Source organism: Sceloporus undulatus, chromosome 2 (assembly GCF_019175285.1).
Source record: "Sceloporus undulatus isolate JIND9_A2432 ecotype Alabama chromosome 2, SceUnd_v1.1, whole genome shotgun sequence".
NCBI classification, from domain to species: domain Eukaryota; kingdom Metazoa; phylum Chordata; class Lepidosauria; order Squamata; family Phrynosomatidae; genus Sceloporus; species Sceloporus undulatus.
The window spans coordinates 143,565,736-143,583,381 of NC_056523.1; the positions used below are offsets into that span (position 1 = coordinate 143,565,736).

At 46.0% G+C, this 17,646-nt stretch overlaps 2 protein-coding genes across 3 annotated transcripts; one reads left to right on the forward strand and one right to left on the reverse strand.

Moving 5' to 3' along the window:
- The first annotated feature begins 163 nt into the window (after positions 1-163).
- DCXR (dicarbonyl and L-xylulose reductase) lies at positions 164-6,449 on the forward strand. Its single transcript, XM_042452095.1, has 8 exons — positions 164-296; positions 401-498; positions 2,115-2,269; positions 3,067-3,109; positions 3,468-3,567; positions 3,767-3,831; positions 4,605-4,722; positions 5,697-6,449. The coding sequence occupies exons 1-8, from the start codon at positions 242-244 to the stop codon at positions 5,798-5,800; spliced, it is 738 nt and encodes a 245-aa protein (XP_042308029.1). The 5' UTR covers positions 164-241; the 3' UTR covers positions 5,801-6,449.
- On the reverse strand, positions 5,999-16,420 carry RAC3 (Rac family small GTPase 3). 2 transcript variants are annotated; one of them, XM_042452097.1, is made up of 6 exons: positions 16,215-16,420; positions 12,709-12,780; positions 8,601-8,718; positions 8,295-8,357; positions 7,785-7,944; positions 5,999-6,973 (listed from the first exon to the last, which is right to left on the reverse strand). In XM_042452097.1, exons 1-6 carry the CDS (start codon positions 16,226-16,228, stop codon positions 6,843-6,845), a joined length of 558 nt encoding a protein of 185 aa, XP_042308031.1. In that variant the 5' UTR covers positions 16,229-16,420; the 3' UTR covers positions 5,999-6,842. The 2 variants fall into 2 exon arrangements, with proteins under 2 accessions (XP_042308031.1, XP_042308030.1); XM_042452096.1 differs by having other exon boundaries at positions 16,194-16,420.
- Between the last annotated feature and the right edge of the window lie 1,226 nt (positions 16,421-17,646).

Below are 17,646 nucleotides of genomic sequence, written 5' to 3' on the forward strand. Positions count from 1 at the left end.
GAGGGAAGGAAACAAGGGCCGGGGAAGCCCTTCCTCAGGGAAAGGAGCGGCCACGGGAGCCCTGCCGCCGCTGGGCCCCTCTGTCCGAGGGAAAGAAAGGCGAGGCCGGACTGGAGCAGGGCCGCCATTTTGAGGCAAGAGAGCAGGCAGGGAGCCATTGGGGGCGGGCGGCCTTGGCGCGTGGCGTCGGGGGAGCAGAGGCCAGCCCACGGCGCCCTCGAGCTCGCAGCCGCCTGGGGAGATGGAGGGCTGCTTCTTCTCGGGGCGCCGGGCCTTGGTGACGGGGGCGGGCAAAGGTAGGGCTCCCCGGGACTATGGCGCCGCCGGCCCGGGCCTTGGCCCTAGTCAGCAGCCCTCCTCTGACCAGGCTCTCTCTCCTCCTCCTCCTCCTCCTCCGCAGGGATCGGGCGGGCGGCGGCGGTGAGGCTGAGCCGGGCGGGGGCCCAGGTGGTCGCCCTCAGCCGGACCCAGGAGGACCTGCTCCAGCTGCAGAAGGAGGTAGACACGGACACACGCACAGCCCGGCTCCATTTCCCATTCCTTTCTTTGGAGTTGGAAAGGATTTTGGACTTCAGCTCCCAGAATCCCAGGCTATTGGTCTACATGGCTGAGGCTTCTGGGAGATGGAGTCTCTTAAAGGGCACCGGCGTTTGGAGACCACCTGCATTGCCTAGCCATTCATAGAATCATAGACTTGGAGGAGGCCGCAGAGGCCATCTAATCCAACCCAACGCCATGCACCCCCTTTTTATGGCTGTGTAGAAAAGGGAATTTCAGGTGACAAGCAAGCAACACCTGCTGAAATTCCCCTTCTACACAACCAGTGGTCCCCAAACTGTGCCCTTTACGAGACTTTGGACTTCGGCTCCCAGAAGCCTCAGCCATGTTGGCCAATAGTCTGGGATTCTGGGAGTTCAACTCCAAAATCCCTGAAAGGGCACGGTTTGGGGACCACTGCATTAAAGGGACAGGTATGTGTCTGGATCTTCAGTTCTCCTGTCAACTTATGGCGACCCCATGGATTTCATGAGGTTTTCTCGGGCAAGGAAGACTCAAGAGCTGGTTTTGCCAGTTCCTTCCTCTGCAATATAGCCTATCTGCTGGTATTCGTTGGTGGTTTCCCATACAATTACTAAGCAGGGCTGACCCTGCTTAGCTTTCAAGATCAGGTGGGATCTGATTCCTTTATGGCAGTGTTTCCAAACTTTGGTCCTCCAGATGTTTTGGACTTCAGCCCCCAGAATTATTATTATTATTATCATCATCATTTATTTGTATAGAGCCATAAATTTACATGGCCCTTTACAGTAACAATCAAGTCAAACTGTTAAAACATGCCAAAGGCGTACAATCTATAGATAATAAAATAAGTATGCAGTAATTATAAATAAATTATACAGATAAAAGACAGTATTACAAATGCATCTGACATATCATCAGGTATAAAATTCTAACATTCTAAAACCAAATCAATGTGAAGTTCCAAATGCCTTGGCTAACAGAAACAGTTCAGATTTAAAACTCGTGAGAGAAGAGGCTGTCCACAAATGTCCAGGGAGGCTATTCCAGAACTACGGTGCAGAATTCCTTACTGTTGGCCTAACAGGCTGGGGCTTATGGAAACTGATGTCCAAAACATCTGAAGCACCCGAGTTTGGGAATCACTGCCTTAGGGCATAGACATTTTTAATCTGGTGTGTGTGATATAGTGGTTTCAGCATTGGACTATGACTCTGGAGAGCAGGGTTCAAATTCCGGCTCAACCATGGAAACCCACTGGGTGACCTTGGACAAGTTACAGTCTCTCAGCTTCAGAGGATGGCCATGGCAAACCCCCTCTGAAGAAACCTGCCAAGAAAACCCTATGATAGGTTCGCCTTAGGGTCACGATAAGTCTGAAATGACTTGAAGGCAAACACCACTGCTACCACACCAAGCCTAGGGCTACCAGTGACTACTCTAGTTGTGAAGTCTACACATGCTACTCCCAGGATCAAAGGCAGTTGGTCTATTATTCACAAGTGGCAGAAGGATGGGAATAACAGTGGGAGAGTTATTTCCGTCATGTTAGCATAGTTTTCGTTTTTCATGTTATTTCTCTATTTTGCATTTAGTGCCCTGGCATCCAGATATTATGCGTAGACCTTGGGGACTGGGATGCCACCGAGGCAGCGCTGAGCAAAGTGGACGATATTGACCTGCTGGTGAATAATGCCGGTGTAGCACTGCTGCAGCCATTTCTTGAGGTGACCAAGGAAGCTTTTGACAGGTAATCCAACTCAGGTGTAAAAAGACAGGTGGAATCTGTGGTCAGTATTATAGCATGTGTTACATTTGTCTACTCCACATCCCATGGACTCATAGTTTGTCTGCTGGGAATACATACACCCATGGTCATTCTGTAGCTTATGGAGCACAGGGAGGTTTCTAGTTTTGTCCCCATAGCCACAGGCAGAATGATTACATCACTGGCTGAAATAAACAGGGGTGCTCTGGAGGTCTCAGCAGATGATGCAGCAATTTTGTGTAGCCAGACATTTCTCTAATTGCCTCCCCCACTCCACCAGTCACAGGGCGAGCTCCAGTGGCTAAACAGTCCTGTGAAAGGGCTTTGGCCACAGAGGGTGGAAGACAATAATACATCCACAATGATGTTAAAAAAAAAAACATACACAGGTGTATGATGCCTTTGTATACCACTAGCAGGATGCTAGTTACTGATTTCCAGCTCCAGAGGCCTTTTGGGTCCCATCATAAAAGAGAAAAGTGACAAAAACTACCCTAAATCAGTGTTTAAATTTTAATCTCATTCTGCCAAAGTTGGCTCAGAAGCATAAACCACATGCTCTTCTCCTCCCCTAAGTGTCAGTCAGGGGGATGAATGTTTTATTCTAGCTACTTAATAATTACCATGATGATAGGTAAGTGCTAAGGGTGGTCGGCATGCTCAGGGCTTGGGTTGCACATTTTAGCCATTGTTACTGCATTTGGAGGGCTGTAGTGGCCTCTCAAACTGTTGTTGCTTACATTACTCAACATACTTAATCTGACATTGATTTTATATAGGTCTTTCAATGTCAATCTTCGGGCCGCACTGCAAGTTTCCCAGGTGAGAAGTAATCTGCATGGTGTTGGGAGGGCAGTGCTCACTCTTTAGCCACATGAATTCAAGCAAAAAGTTTCCATCAAGGCAGGTGTGGCCCTCCAGAAGTTGTAGTCCAACAACGTCTGTAGGGCCACACCTTCTTCATCCCTTCTAGGGTCATATTTTAGTGTCTGGGAATACTTACGGAAGTAGTACTTACATCTCAATCCTGATAATGTTTACATAGAAGTAAACACTGTGCTCAGTCTAACTGATCCCTGCCTTCATAATACTGCACTTTAGATTTAATGCCTTTAAAATTCTAGTTTAAACTCCAAGGTTTAAGTCCTCCCAACCCCGTTTCTGATGTCATACATTTCAGATAGTTGCTCGGAAGCTGATTGCCAGGGGAGCACCTGGTGCCATCGTGAATGTCTCAAGCCAGGCCTCTCACCGGGCTCTGACTGATCACACCGTTTACTGTGAGTTTTATAAACCAAAAGATTTCCTCAAATACTGTAGTGGTGAAGACTGCAAATACTTTCAGATTAGTTTCAGTAGAGGCCTTTTATGAAGCCAGGCTTCTTCAAGATGGTGGCAGATGTGAGAGGGAGATTGGGGTATAGGAAGAGGAGTACGAGGCAGTAACCTAATGCATGAAAATACATTGTTTTATTGAAGGTTCGACCAAGAGTGCTTTGGACATGCTGACAAAGTCAATGGCTCTGGAACTAGGCCCCTATGGGGTAAGAACCCAAGGCTCATGAATCAGAAGGTAGCTACCTGGAGCAGGAAAGGCCTACTTCAGGGGTGGAGAAAGTAGAGCCCCCAAACGTCCCAATTTAAAAAACAAATTGGCTGGTTTTTTGCTTGGAAAGAGCCCCAAACCACATGCAAACACATATCTTTGTTTGCCTGCACCAAGGTCCTCAACACACATAAAATGAGGAAACACAAGGCAAAATAGGTTGAAAATTGTATAAAATTGTAGGTAGAGGTGATAATCACTTCTGCATGTGGGAGATGGGAGGGGCAGCCTGCAGTGGGGCATATGGACAAAAAATGCCCCCCCCAATATGGTTGCCCCCCCTAGCTGACTACATGGGTGTGGGACGGGCAAAGGAGTAAACAAAATATGACAATATCTGAATCAAGGTACCCAGCTTCTTTTTAGACCAAGGTGGGAAACATGGCACTCCACATCCTGTTGGATTGTAACTCTCAGCAGTCACAGTGAGATATCCAATCAGAAGTTATGGGGTTTGTAGTGTGTATCTGGAGAGTGACACATTCTACAGCTGATGAGAGCCAAAGAAGCAGGTCAAACTGACTTTTTCCTCTGGAGTAGAAAGGTTGAGTAAGTCAGAGCTACATATATCCCCCCAGGTCTGTTAGAAGGTAAAGTATCTTATCTGGTTTTTAAACTGGGATGGGTAGAATGTTGTAAAGCCAGAGTACATGATCTCTTGCCATGATTGATAGATCTATATTCATTTTCTACTGCCCTATATTTTTCAAGATTCGTGTAAACAGTGTGAACCCCACTGTTGTCATGACTGACATGGGACGCCTCAACTGGACTGATCCCAAGAAAGCTGGACCGATGATTAACCGCATCCCACTGGGAAAATTTGCAGGTAATTTGGAGATCCTGCTTCCTGCACCACAGGGCAAAAGAGAGTCCCTTTAGACCAGGCTGAGGGAGGCCAAAATTGGCTTCTCTCAAGAGCATGGCAAGACTCAGAGCAAGGCCTATAGAGCTCTGCCTTGGATGTTGGGGGTTGAAGAACCTACATCTCTGCTATACAGAAGGCCTTTCCTTTCTCCTCCACTGAACAGGTGGCAGTCAGGGCAAAAGAGACAAACTAAAAGTTTTCTTCTTTCCTGATAAAGGTTTAATATGTATAGCTGTCAGTGTTCTTGTGCACCATACGCACAGTTCTCCTGCAAGTGCTATACAACCTCAGATACTATAAAGGGAATTGGGGAAAGTAGTCAGTTGTGAAAATCACATAAATAATGAAAAACTTGTCATTGGAAAAAATAATTTCATGCAAGGTCTTACAGGCTGATAGACTCCAGCAATTAGCCATTAAAGGTCCGAAACACTGCAGAAATAATCCTGTTTGAGATTGCTTTACCTCCCCTGGCTCAGTGCTAGGAAATTGTGGTAACTGTAGCTTTGTGAGACATTTAGCCGCCCCTGTCAGAGAGCTCTAGTTCCATGATAAACTATAATTCCCAGGATTCCCTAGCACTGAGCCAGGGCAGTTAAAGCACTTTTAAACTGGATTCATTTTGGGGTGTGTTTTGGACCAAAGAAAGGTTTTTGGAGGGTTTTAAACAGGCTGGTTGGCGATCTATCAGGAATGCTTTGATTGTGTGTTCTTGCATAGCAGAGTTGAACTGGACGGTCCTTGTGGTCGTTTCCAGCTCTATGATTATGTGATTCCTAGTCATGGAGAACAGGCCTAGTCAGAGAGAGTAAAAAGGAAAAGGACCATCAGGATTATGGGGGTTTCTTCCCAACTGTAGAAGGCCTGGTGGAGCCAGCTGTTTTATTTGCCTCCAGACACTCTTTCAGCTGCCCTTGATGTGTCTGTCATTACAGAGATGGATGATGTGGTGAACAGCATCCTCTTCCTGCTGAGTGACCAGAGTGCCATGACAACAGGAGCCATGCTGCCCGTTGATGGGGGATTCCTTGCCTGTTGAAATATGATGTTGGCTCCCTGTGGAAGGCTATTCCCCTCAGTATGATTCATCCTTTCTAATCATCCTGAAAGTAGTAGTGAGAAATACTACTTCTAGAAAGTGGTCCAAGTAGCAGGCGCTATTCCTTGTAACCATGGAAAGAGAGTAAAGATGACAGAGCCTGCCTTCCCTCTCTTACTGATTGTAGACAAGCCACACTGCCTTACTTATGGAGAAATGTTTATTGTATAAAATAAGAGGTGTTCAGCTCATCACGCTACACAATGGTTTAAAAATTCGACCCATCTCCATTCCAACCCCTGCAAAGCTCTCCATGCTCCATTTCCCCAGTCCATTACATTTCACAAATAGAAGGGGTTGGCAATCATCCTCCTACCTGCATCTCCCCCCCCCCCGTCCACCTTTTCTTTTCAAACATCTTACAGAAAGGCTCCTGCCAGGCAGCTCTGTTATGCCCAAGTTGGACAAGCTTCTCTTCCTCATCTTTGGGAGAGTTGATGGTCAAGTAAAATCAGCTCAGGAGCAGCACATGGGCAGGTGGTGCCCTGAAAAGCATAGGCAGCATTGGATGGCACAGAAGCTGCTCCGACTCAATTGTAGAGCATAAACTAGTGTCTTGTACAATAAAGCACCCATGGCTAGTTCTTCAGCCTGTGTCCAGTTTGTCTTTCCTGCCTCAAGTGGGGTTTCATTCTATGCTTCCACCACAAAGCTCTAGCACCAATAGAAGTTAAATCAAGAAAGAGCTGGTCTTTCCATTTACGCGTTCCCTCCCCAGCACAGAGTCACAGGGAGCATGCTCCCTTCCCCCAATACAGTGCTCCACCCTGGAGGGTGGGACAGCATCGAGCTCCTTGTTTCTCCCATGCGGCTCTTTTTACATCAACACAGACGTTAAATCAAAGAGACATTTAAAAAAACACTGACTTCGTACATGATGAAGGGCCCCGCCCCACTCCCATTGCAGGACCACCCAGCAAACACTCCTTCCTCATATACCATGAAGAGGGAGACAACCACAATGTGCTTAACTCAGGTGCTCTCAGAAAACAGTGCACTTTTTGCCAGGCTTCTTTACAGGTGGAGGACAGAGCACAGCACGGATGGCTTCATCGAAGACGGTCTTGAGGCCTCGCTGTGTAAGGGCAGAGCATTCTAGGTACTTTACTGAACCTGTGGGAATAAGAGGAGATGGTGTGATTTAGTAAAGAATGGTTGATTCTCTCCACCCTCAGCCATCATCACTACCCAGGCACTTATTGGCCACTTTTTTTTTAAAGCAAGGTACAGTTGGCCCTTGGTGTCTGCTAGGGTTTTGTTCCAGAACCCTCAATAGATACCAAAATCTGTGGATGTGCAAATCCCATTATATACAATCGTGTCCCGTATATAAAATAGCAAGGACCAGTGTGGTGTAATGGTTTAGGACACTGGGAGACCAGGGTTCAAAGCCTGGCTTAGCCATGGAATCCCACTGGGTGACCTTGGGTGAGTCGCACTCTCTCAGTCTCAGAGGATGGCTATGGCAAACGCCCTCTGAAGAAAGGCCAAGAAAATGCTATGACAGGTTTGTCTTAGGGTTGCCATAACTATTGACTGCCATAAATGTATGAAAACTATTTGAAGCTTCGCAACAACAATAATATAACATGACAAAAATCAAGGTTTGCTTTCAGGAACTTAATTTCAAGTCATGGATAGTTGAATCAGTGGATAAAGAATCTGGATATGGAGGACCAACTGTACTAGTTGTCATGATAGAGAAAATTGGTAATCACAGCATTTAATTACTATAGCTGCAGAGCATAGGCAGTATTCTTTACATGTCCTGTGGGAATCATGCAGCTCTCAAACTGTTGTTCTTGTTGAACTGCAACTCCTATCAGCCCTTGCCAGCACAGCCAATGGTAAGAAATGATGGAAGTTGCATTCCAGCAACATCCAAAGGGCCTTGTGTTGCCTACCTCTTATTTTCAAGACTCACCAATTTCTCTAGCCATAGCTAGGCCTTGAGGGTACGTAATGGGAGCCAGCTTTTTGTCCCGCAGCCTCTCAATGGTGTCCTTGTCATCTCTCAGATCCAGTTTGGTGCCCACCAAGATGATTGGTGTATTGGGGCAGTGATGTCGGACTTCTGGATACCACTGATAATAGGAGAAACATGGAAGTGAATCCCCTTGGCTGTTGCCTTTGGGAGTTAGTACAGTAGGGAAAAAAGCACTAGAGCCAAGTGGTCATTATAGGCTCTCTGCCTGACCAAAGCTAAGAGATATACTCAGAAAGGAAGTTTGATCTAGTCCAATTAATGCTCCCCACTGGCTTTTGCTACTCTTAATCCTCTTCAGAAGTTGTCACTCATCAGCTCTGGTGCAGAAGGAAGGACACCCTCTCTTTTTTGTAGCACAGCTTACTAACAGGAGCACCCAAGCATGCTCAAGTTCCTCTACTGATAAGAAATATTATTATATAATATTATATATGAGAGGCATGTTACCTTGGCTCGGACGTTTTCAAAGGAAGCTGGGCTCACCAGTGAGAAGCATATCAGGAACACATCCTGCAAGGAGAAGAGCATTTGCTTTCATATAAATTAAATCGGTATAGCAAACTCTCAGGCAGCTGAAAACTTCCAGCCCCTTCCCCATAACAGTCAAATGGGTTACTGCTCTTTGTATCCCAGTTGCTTTGATTTAGATCTCCTGCATGGCAGCGGGTTGGACTGGATGGCCCTTGTGGTCTCTTCCAACTCTATGATTCTATATCCAAAAAGGGGAAAGGCACTTCTAATCTCAGCACTTACTGTCTGTGGATAGGAAAGAGGCCGCAGCCTGTCATAGTCTTCTTGTCCTGCTGTGTCCCACAGGCCCAGGTTTACTGGTTTTCCATCTACCATGACGTTGGCAGAATAGTTGTCAAACCTGGAGGGGAAAAAGATTCCTCTCAGCAATAGATCAACCCTCCTTCCATCACATACTAAATTCTCAAAGGTACTTAGTTTCATTCTAGACTAATTATGGCTGCTGTCACATTACAGAAATAAAACTGGTTGATACCACTTTAACTTCCATGGTTTAATGCTATGAAATTCTCAGATTTGTAGTTTGGTGGGGCACCAGAGTTCTCTGATGGAGAAGACTAAATATCTTACAAAACTACAAATCCTAGAATTCTATCACCAGCCATCAAAGTTCTGTCAAACTGCTTTATTTGCGGTGCAGACATACCCTAGGTTACAGTACAGTCCTCTCTAGTTCTCTGCTCAGCCAGTAACTATTTACTGCTCCACATTTTAAGTGGGTTATCTCTTCAGTGATACACCACACTGACTCTTCAGAAAGTCAGTGTGGTGTAGTGGTTAGACTAGGACCCCAAGAGTCCAAAGTTCAAATCCCTGCTCAGCCATTGGAAACCCAGTTGGTGATCTTTTAATAAGTCACACACTCTTGGCCTCACAGGAAGGCGATGGCAAATCCCCCCCTGAACAAATCTTGCCAAGAAAACTCTAGGACAGGATCGCCCTAAGTCAGAGTCAGTTTGAAGGCACAGATTGACAATCCTTTAATTTTCTTAGTTTTGGTTATTTAGACCCTGAACATATTTAAATAACTTTTGTTGTATAAACTAAGAGGACTGAAATGTAGTAGAAACAAGCTATCAACCAAATTCTTCAAAATATCTTTGTAGTGCTTACACTGCTTCTACAATACTTCTTTCTGATTTCCTCTCATAATATTTTTCATATATATAATAGTGGAACAGCACTATATTTCACTATATAGAAATTAAGTGTCTTTTTTTAAAAAGTAGAATGAGTACCCTAGAAAACAAGAACTGGCCAATAAGGGGCAATTAAGAGAGGCTATCCAAGGAGCAATTTACAGGCTGTTATCAGTAATCTTCCTGCCGAATGTATAAAAAGATAGATCCTGCAAGCAGGTGACAGTGGACAAAATCCTGCTGATTTACTACACTGGCAGTGGCACATTTTCTGGGGTAACAGAGCAATGGTGTAGGAAAGCAGACAGGGACCAGAATCCTGTTATTGATGTCTGTGTGCATAACTGTGACTGGATAGAGCATAAGGTGCAATTTTGTAGCCCTTTGCACAGTGTCCAAAAATCCTCTCCACAAAAAACTGTCAAGCTTTGGGAGGGCCATTGTTGCTGCTGCTGACCACTGGGGAGGAGAGGAAGGCATTTCAGATTATGTAATGCAGAGCGAAAGGGATAGGAGGATGCACTCCTACTGTGAGCATTTCCCTCCCCTCTGAGCCAAGCTGAGACAGCCCTGCTGTCCCAAAAACTGCAATACCACTTTCAGAGCAGCTATCACTGCATGCCTTCTCAACTGCATGACCAGGGCACTCTCTTCCTGACTCTCCGTTAACCTCACCTTCCTGCCCTATACACTACCCAGCACGCTTTTTTGTTATTTTATTTTTCACTTTTTTCACACAATTTCGAAGCTCAGTGACTGCAGGTTTGTTGTTATTGTTTTTTTAAGACAAGAATGGGGGAGATAAAAGGGAACCAGGCCGCCTGGGAATAGCAAGGAGGCAGGGGAACAGGGGGAGAGGAGGGAACACTGATGTCACACAACTGGTGATTTTGCAACTGCCCCAACAGTGATGTTTTGGGGACTTGCATGACTGTGAGACCAAAAATGGACACAGCAGTTACAGGTTAGGGCCAGAGCAGCTATGGGTTGGAGGTGTCGTATAATAACTATCACCAAAGCTGCTTTCTTCCTGGTCTAATCACAATTTAAAAGCCATGTTATCTCCATAGTCTAACTTGCCTCCCTGCTGGTAAGCAGCAACAGGGCTTGACAGACGCAGAGCTTGACAGATGCAGATGGGAGAGATTTAGGACAGGGCATCAAGAACAGCCTATTATACCCTGTCCCAAAAAAAAAAAAAAAGGATGTGAAAGGTATGCACCAAAATAAGGAGGCCCAGCATATTACACTCTACCTGATTTAATATTAAATTTTGTTCCAAACCTGATGATTCCAAGCAGCCTCTTACTGTGATTCCTCACTTTCTTCATTGCCATCATACCTTTTTTGTTCTGCTGCTAGTGCCTGTACTGGCCCAGATAGGCCTCGCTTGTGTAGCATACCAAGACATTTCCAGCCTTTTACTTAACTGTCAGAAAAAAGATTGGCTAAATGTGACTTAATGGGAGTAAATATTACTGAAGGATTTTGGCCACAGGGTCAGGTGTTGCTGGGTGATGCAGTGGTACATTAAGTGCTGTGCGGAATCCTCCCCACCCTTACTTCTCTTTCCATCTGACTGCAAGAAAGCAGTGCTAAAAAACTAAGCAGGTAGAAACAATTCTAGTTAACTGTACTTTGCATTTCTAGGAGTTATTCAATAACATACACAATAAAATAAACCTTTTTTCGCTCCTGGGGCCTTCTAAGTGAAAGGATGATTAAAGCATATAAAATAGTTTGAGTCTTGTGAACATTTTCTAAAATGAAAATCTGTTTTGATACAATCATGAAGAACATGTGGCCAGAATCCTCTTGGTTATCTATTCTGGTGAAACATTCTAACATAAGGGATAGTGGATCAGTTCACAGTGACAGCACAGTCAGGGGGAAAGGATAGAAAGGCAACCTCTGTTGCCATAGAAAGGTGTCCTGCTGGCTCCTAAGAACCTCAGGAACAAGGTACTTTTTCCTTGACAGAGAAAAAGTCGTATCAATTTTATCTCTGCTGCCATGACCAACAGTGGCATAAATACAGGCATATCTCAGTCAACAAACTCTCTGACAAAAAAGCTCCTTTTTACAAAGTCTTTTTACAGGAGCCTGGTCTGTATTTACTTTCTATCTAGCTGGGAGTGTTTGTTTTTTGCAGCATTGGCATTACAAGGACGATAAAGGAGGTCTGGAGAAAGACAGACCCTCAGTGTTGGGTTGTGGCTGTGTGTCTGCAGTAACCAATGCTATAAGGCTTGACCTGGGGAAAAATGAGATTCTTCTCTAGGAAGTCCTACTGCAATTGTGTGTTCTTCCATACAAAAGACAAGGTAAACAACTGCCTCCAGAATCACATATTGAGCAGGTGTGAAGTGCAAAAAGAAAGAAAAAGGAGAAAGGTGATGAATCTGCCTCACCAGGTACCTTGGCATATTGAAAAAGCATAGATTTGTAAGTTTCACCACCAAAATGGAAATCGTAAGAAAAGTGGAGTCTATTGAAAGAAAAAATAATAATCCTGGGATGCATTTTGGAAGAAGCTTTCAAGTGGTCTGTAGAACATTTAAAATATTTTTGTTTACTTATGCAAGTCTTATGGACTTGGTTTTTTCATTTCACATGAGCATAATGTTACATTCTGAATAACAGGTTAGCTGAAACATGTTTTTTGAGGTGGAGGAACTTACCCCTGTTCTTTCTCTGTTATTTCTACCTCTGGTACCAAAGTTTCTATTAAAGAAGTAAAGCGCAAGAACACACCTATTTTGTTAACTGAGGTTTATCTGTATAATGGCCACATATGTCTCAGCCATAATTATTCAGCAGTGCCAGGACTAATTAGAGCCACAATATTCCTGCTTCAAAATTCCACATATAAAACAACATGCAGGCTCCATACAGACCATTCTCTTGCAGTGAATAGTATACTTGCCCCCAAGAACAATGGTTCATCTTGACTTCTCAGCAGATGTACATATTTGATATGTTTGCACAAAATAACTTTCCACATTGTTGAGTAGACTATTCCCCAATGCAGGAATTATTTACATTTGAAGTATACCCCAAGAGTCCAACTCTCTCAATATCCAGAACCTCAACATCCCTATGTGGAAATCGTATAAGCCACAGAGCCCTTGTAGGAATCTTACTCTACATTATGTAACCTCAGACCCCTGCTCTGATCTCCCAATACTCACACAGTGGGAATGTATTCTCCGGGGAAGGCATTTGTTGTGTAGCTGATCAACAGACAGGTCTTCCCCACAGCCCTGAGAAAAAGCAAACAAATCCATTGTCACAACAGGATTATGGATTGTGACTTGGAGGAGAAAACAAATATGCTCCTGCCCCCTGTATCTGTACTTCTTGATTATTTCTAAGTTTGAACTTTGACTGTGCCCTAGTAGACTACTAAATTTTCATTTGGGTTTACAATGATCCTAGAAGAAAGAGGTGTTACAAGAAACTCTATGCTTTCCTAAGTCCTAAGTCACTGATCCAGGCCTACATTTCTGGGTATATTGGGATGCATATCTAGCAGGGATACCCATCACAGTTGCACCATCCTCTTTAAGGCTGAATATAGAACCGGAAGTGACTTCTGTTTGTACTTTGGGATTTGTATAGGGTTTTAAGGGGCTATTTACTGTAAACCACTACTTTCTACAGCTTCTGTAGGAAGAGCGATTTGCCATTCACTATCACCGTAGTGGTGAGTGGTTGCTGCTTTTGCCAAAAATGCCCCCCCCCCCATTAGTGTGTATGTGTTGTATACATGAACTGAAGGTTATAAAATGCCCCTAAGCATGCATCCCACACTGCCCACCCCTAATGCGTTGCCAGCACACCAACACCTCTTCCATTAATGACTTTATTTATTGTTCTTGGGCAGTGGCGTAGCAGAGCCAGGGCTCACAGGAGCAAAACATTAGGATTTTGTAATTACCAGAGACTATGATTTCATCTGCCATCCTGCTTCTACTCCGCATTTCCCCATGGGTTTAACATCATTTCCCAGTCTAGCTGAAGGGGAATGCATTTTCCAAACTACAATGTATTTTTATGACCCACACACAGAATTTTGCAGAACTTTGGCCTTGAGTGGGCAAGACCCATTTGCCTCTTAGATGCCTGTTTTTAGTAGAGGTGAAAACTGCAAGCTATTATCTGTTTTAAATAGACCAACACAGCTGCCTGCATTTTTGGACACTCCTTGGGGGTGTTGCTATAGAGACTGTCATGATCAGGTCTGGGAATTCAATATTTACCACTACCCTGCTGTTCCTGGGAGGGAAGCACACTTTGTAGAATTGTGTGGCACCTTCAAAGACTAACAAACTCTATTTGGCATAAGCTTTTGCAGGCTGCAGCCCAGTTTATCAGATGCAAGCAGACTGCAGTCCATAAAAATCTATGCCAAACCAAAAGTGTTGGTCTTTAAGTTCCCACGAGAGTTTCTGTTGTTTCTGCTGCAGCAGACTACAACTATTGCTTCTTCTGGAAACCTTTTGTGGAGCTTCTTCCAACACACCTTTCATCCAGGTTCATTGTAAAGCCAAATTAAAATTTATTGGACTACTAGGGCATATTTTATTGGCAAACCAAAACAAGAGAGCATGGAGGGATCCCAACACTTTATAGTCACCCCCAGCAATATTCTGTGGGAGACAAATGCTGAACCGTTTCTTTGCATCACTCTCGTTTCTGATTACTAACCGTTTCCTCATTGCACTGGACATGGTTTTGACATTAATTTATTCCTTCCTTGGTTAAAGGCTGAAAGAGACTGAATGAGAAGCCAAGACTCACTCTTCTCAAAACCCTTTATGCTATAATAGCACCATAGCTAAGTCTATCTCCATGTTGGATATGTTTAGCTTGAAGAAGAGATGCTTAAGAGGTGGTATGATAGCTCTGTTTAAATATTTGAAGGGATGTCATATTGAGGAGGGAGGAAGCTTGTTTTCTGCTGCTCCAGAGACTATGACACAATGGAGCAATGGATGCAAGCTGCAGGAAAAGAGATTCCACCTCAACATTAGAAGGAACTTCCTGACAGTAAGGGCTGTTGGACAGTGGAACAAACTCCGTGGGAGTGTAGTGGAGTCTCCTTCCTTAAAGGCCTTTAAACAGAGGCTAAATGGCTGTCTCTCAGGGATGCTTTGATTGTGAGTTCCTGCATGGCAGAATGGGGTTGGACTGGAGGGCCCTTGGGGTCTCTTCCAACTCTACAATTCTATGGTTGTGCAGGAAGAGGGTTTTCTCATACTCAGCAATGTTGGAGTCAGGTACCTACACACAGAAACCCTAAGAAGCAACAGCCTCTGAAAAGCTGGGCAACCCAGTACCTTTTTATCAGCTAGCATTCATATATTGTTCTTTGAGTAGTCAAATGCCTCATGTACATTTTCTCAGTCGTCCTAACCACTGTGCCCTCATCATTACCACCAGCCCCATGGTAAGGTAGGTCATAAGGTAGGTCAGTGTTACTGTGGAGTCTGAGAACCTGAAACTGAGAATGGAGGAGTTGAAGAAGGGTTTTCCTGGGGGGGGGGAAATAAAGGAAAAAGGAGGAGGATGAGTGGATGGATGGATATAGATAGGATGGATGAATGGATGGATGGATATGAGGGGATAGATGTGTGTAATGGGGCACAGGCAAAGGAAAGCAGATGCCTATCACAAACCAGATGAGAGAAGGGCATATTTTATGTTGTGTGCAGGAGCATCCGTCTCTTGCTCTGTCTCTGACCTGTTTCATCTCCCATAAAAGAAACAACAGGAGGGTTTCCCAGAAAACGGTAAAAGAACAGCTGGGGAGCAGAGCAGCTGACAGTAGCTTTTACAGCATTTGGGGGGTAGCTTCATCGTTCATCCGACTGTCAGCCTCTCCCTAGCTCCCACCCTTTCGGGAGGCTTCCCTTGAGTCCAGAATGGGGCTTCTTTGTGGAGCCTTCCCTTCCCTTCCCTTCTCCTCTGCCCAGCCCTGTGCCATCTTGCCAGGCAGTCCTCCTCGAGGCCATGCATCCATCTTTCTCTCTCTCCATAGTGGATTGGTTTTCCTTCTCTCCCTCTTCCCAGGAGACAAGGAGGAGGAGGAGGAGGCCACAGAGAGAGAGCCTTCCAAAGGGGGAGCCCTGCCCTCCTCCTCCTCCTTCTGCCCCGATGCCCCCCTCGGGAGCCTTTCTCTCTCTCTCTCTCTCTGGGCTCCTTGCTGCAGTTCTCGTGGGGGGCGGGGGGGGCATGGTGGAGAAGGCAGCCCCAGGGCAGGCTCTGAGGGAGGGCTGCTGCCGTGAGAGGCAGAGGGCCAGGAGGGGCAGGCCTGCCTCCAGCCAGGCAACAATAGGGGCAGCAAGGGCTGGGCCTGCTCGCCCCAGGGACCCCCTCCGCCCTGAGCGCCAGGCAGCACTGACCCTGCTGCCAGGCACAGCCTTGGCACAGCTCTGATCTCCTCCTCCCCGGGACTGCCCCCATCCCCCTTCCGCAGAACGGCCCCCATTTTGAGGCAGGCCCCTGGGAGTCTTATCAGAGCTTCCCTGCTCCTCTTCCTCCAGCCAGGGCTGCCTTCCCCCCAGAGGTCCTCCATTTTGAGCGGGGCTGGGAAGCCTCTCCTTGTCCTCCATCCGGGGGCTGCTCCTGCTGCCCCTGCCCCTCTGCCCCTCCCTGGCCCGCCCGGACTCACCCGTCCCCCACGACCACGCACTTGATGGCCTGCATCTGCCTCGCCTTCCCGGGACACGGATGCCGACCCTCGCCCGCCCGACGCAGCCACAGCCACAGGCACCAAGGCGGAGTCCCTCCTGGCTCCCTCCCCGGTCGGCGGGACACGGAGCAGCAGCAGCGGCAGCAGCAGCAGCAGGAGAGCAGGGGACCAGGCAGGCAGACGCCTCTCTCGCTCGCTCGCTCGCTCTCTCGCTGGCCAGACCCACGCCCGCCACGCCACGCCCTCAGCTCCAGCTCCAGCTCCAGCAGCAGGCGTCTCTTAGCAACTCAGGCGCCCTTTGGGCACAGATGGGGCGGAGGGCACGCCATGCAGGAAATTACCCTCCCCTTTCACACACCCGGACTATAGCTATCTATCTGTCTATCTATCTATCTATCTATCTATCTATCTATCTATCTATCTATCTATCTATCTATCTATCTATCTATCTATCTATCTATCTATCTATCTCCATCCATCCATCCATCCATCCTGTCTGTCCGTCCATCCATCCATCCATCCATCCTATCTATCCACCTAATCTTTCTCCATCCATCCATCTATCCATCCATCCATCCATCTATCCATCCATCCATCCATCCTATCTGTCTATTCAGTCTGTCTGTCTGTCTGATCTTATCCATCCGATCTGTCTGTCTGATCATTCTGTCTGTCCGTCCATCCATCCATCCTTCCATCTGTCTATCTGTCTGATCATTCTGTCTGTCAGTCTATCCATCCATCCATCCATCCATCTCATTTTTATGCCACCAGGAGGGACCCAAGGCAGCTCACAGATTAAAAACAAAATTCAAAACAATTGAAAACCATTAACAATTCTGTGTGATTTTACAAACACTGTAAAATCACACACAGAAACAGATACAAATGTTAAAAGCGTGACTCAAACCCATCTGCTCCATAAAACCACAAAACCCTCACCCTGATGTGAATGATCCTATCTTGAACTGCCCTGGCTCCACGCTCTGGGATTTGTAGCTTTGCGATCCATCCATCCACCTTTCTCTGCCAGGGAGCTCTAGTGCCCCAACAAACTACAGTTCGCAGAATAACACAGCGTTCAGCCATGGCCAGGAAAGTGATGTCAAACCAGATTACTGTATTTCTCCAGTGCAGAGGCAGCCTTATTAGTAGGCATGGAAGGCAGCATTTGAGGTCTCTCAGGGGAGGCTGTGCTAGCTGGAGACCTCACCAGGAGAGGGTTGGGGTTGAGGAGGAGCGAGGGCCAGCAAGTCTTATCAGTTCAGTTGGTTATTGGTTTGTTTTATTCCAAAGAACTCAAGACCACATGTGTGATCTTCCCTATCCCACTATTCACACAACAACCCTATTAGGTGGGTTCCACTGGGAGAGCTTCAGGGCTGAGCAAGGATAAGTATTATTATATTATTGTATTTATTTGTTTCCTGCT

What these genes read in the sequence shown, in the direction of transcription:
- RAC3 (XM_042452096.1), bottom strand. Translation starts at nt 16,228, where the DNA reads ATGCAGGCCATCAAGTGCGTGGTCGTGGGGGACGG. An exon ending in GGAGAATACATTCCCACTGT is followed by an intron (nt 8,719 to 12,708) that starts GTGAGTATTGGG and finishes TTTCCCCTCCAG; the next exon opens with GTTTGACAACTATTCTGCCA. An exon ending in TTGAAAACGTCCGAGCCAAG is followed by an intron (nt 7,945 to 8,294) that starts GTAACATGCCTC and finishes TCCTATTATCAG; the next exon opens with TGGTATCCAGAAGTCCGACA.
- DCXR (XM_042452095.1), top strand. Translation starts at nt 242, where the DNA reads ATGGAGGGCTGCTTCTTCTCGGGGCGCCGGGCCTTGGTGACGGGGGCG. An exon ending in TGGAACTAGGCCCCTATGGG is followed by an intron (nt 3,832 to 4,604) that starts GTAAGAACCCAA and finishes ATATTTTTCAAG; the next exon opens with ATTCGTGTAAACAGTGTGAA. An exon ending in CCCACTGGGAAAATTTGCAG is followed by an intron (nt 4,723 to 5,696) that starts GTAATTTGGAGA and finishes CTGTCATTACAG; the next exon opens with AGATGGATGATGTGGTGAAC.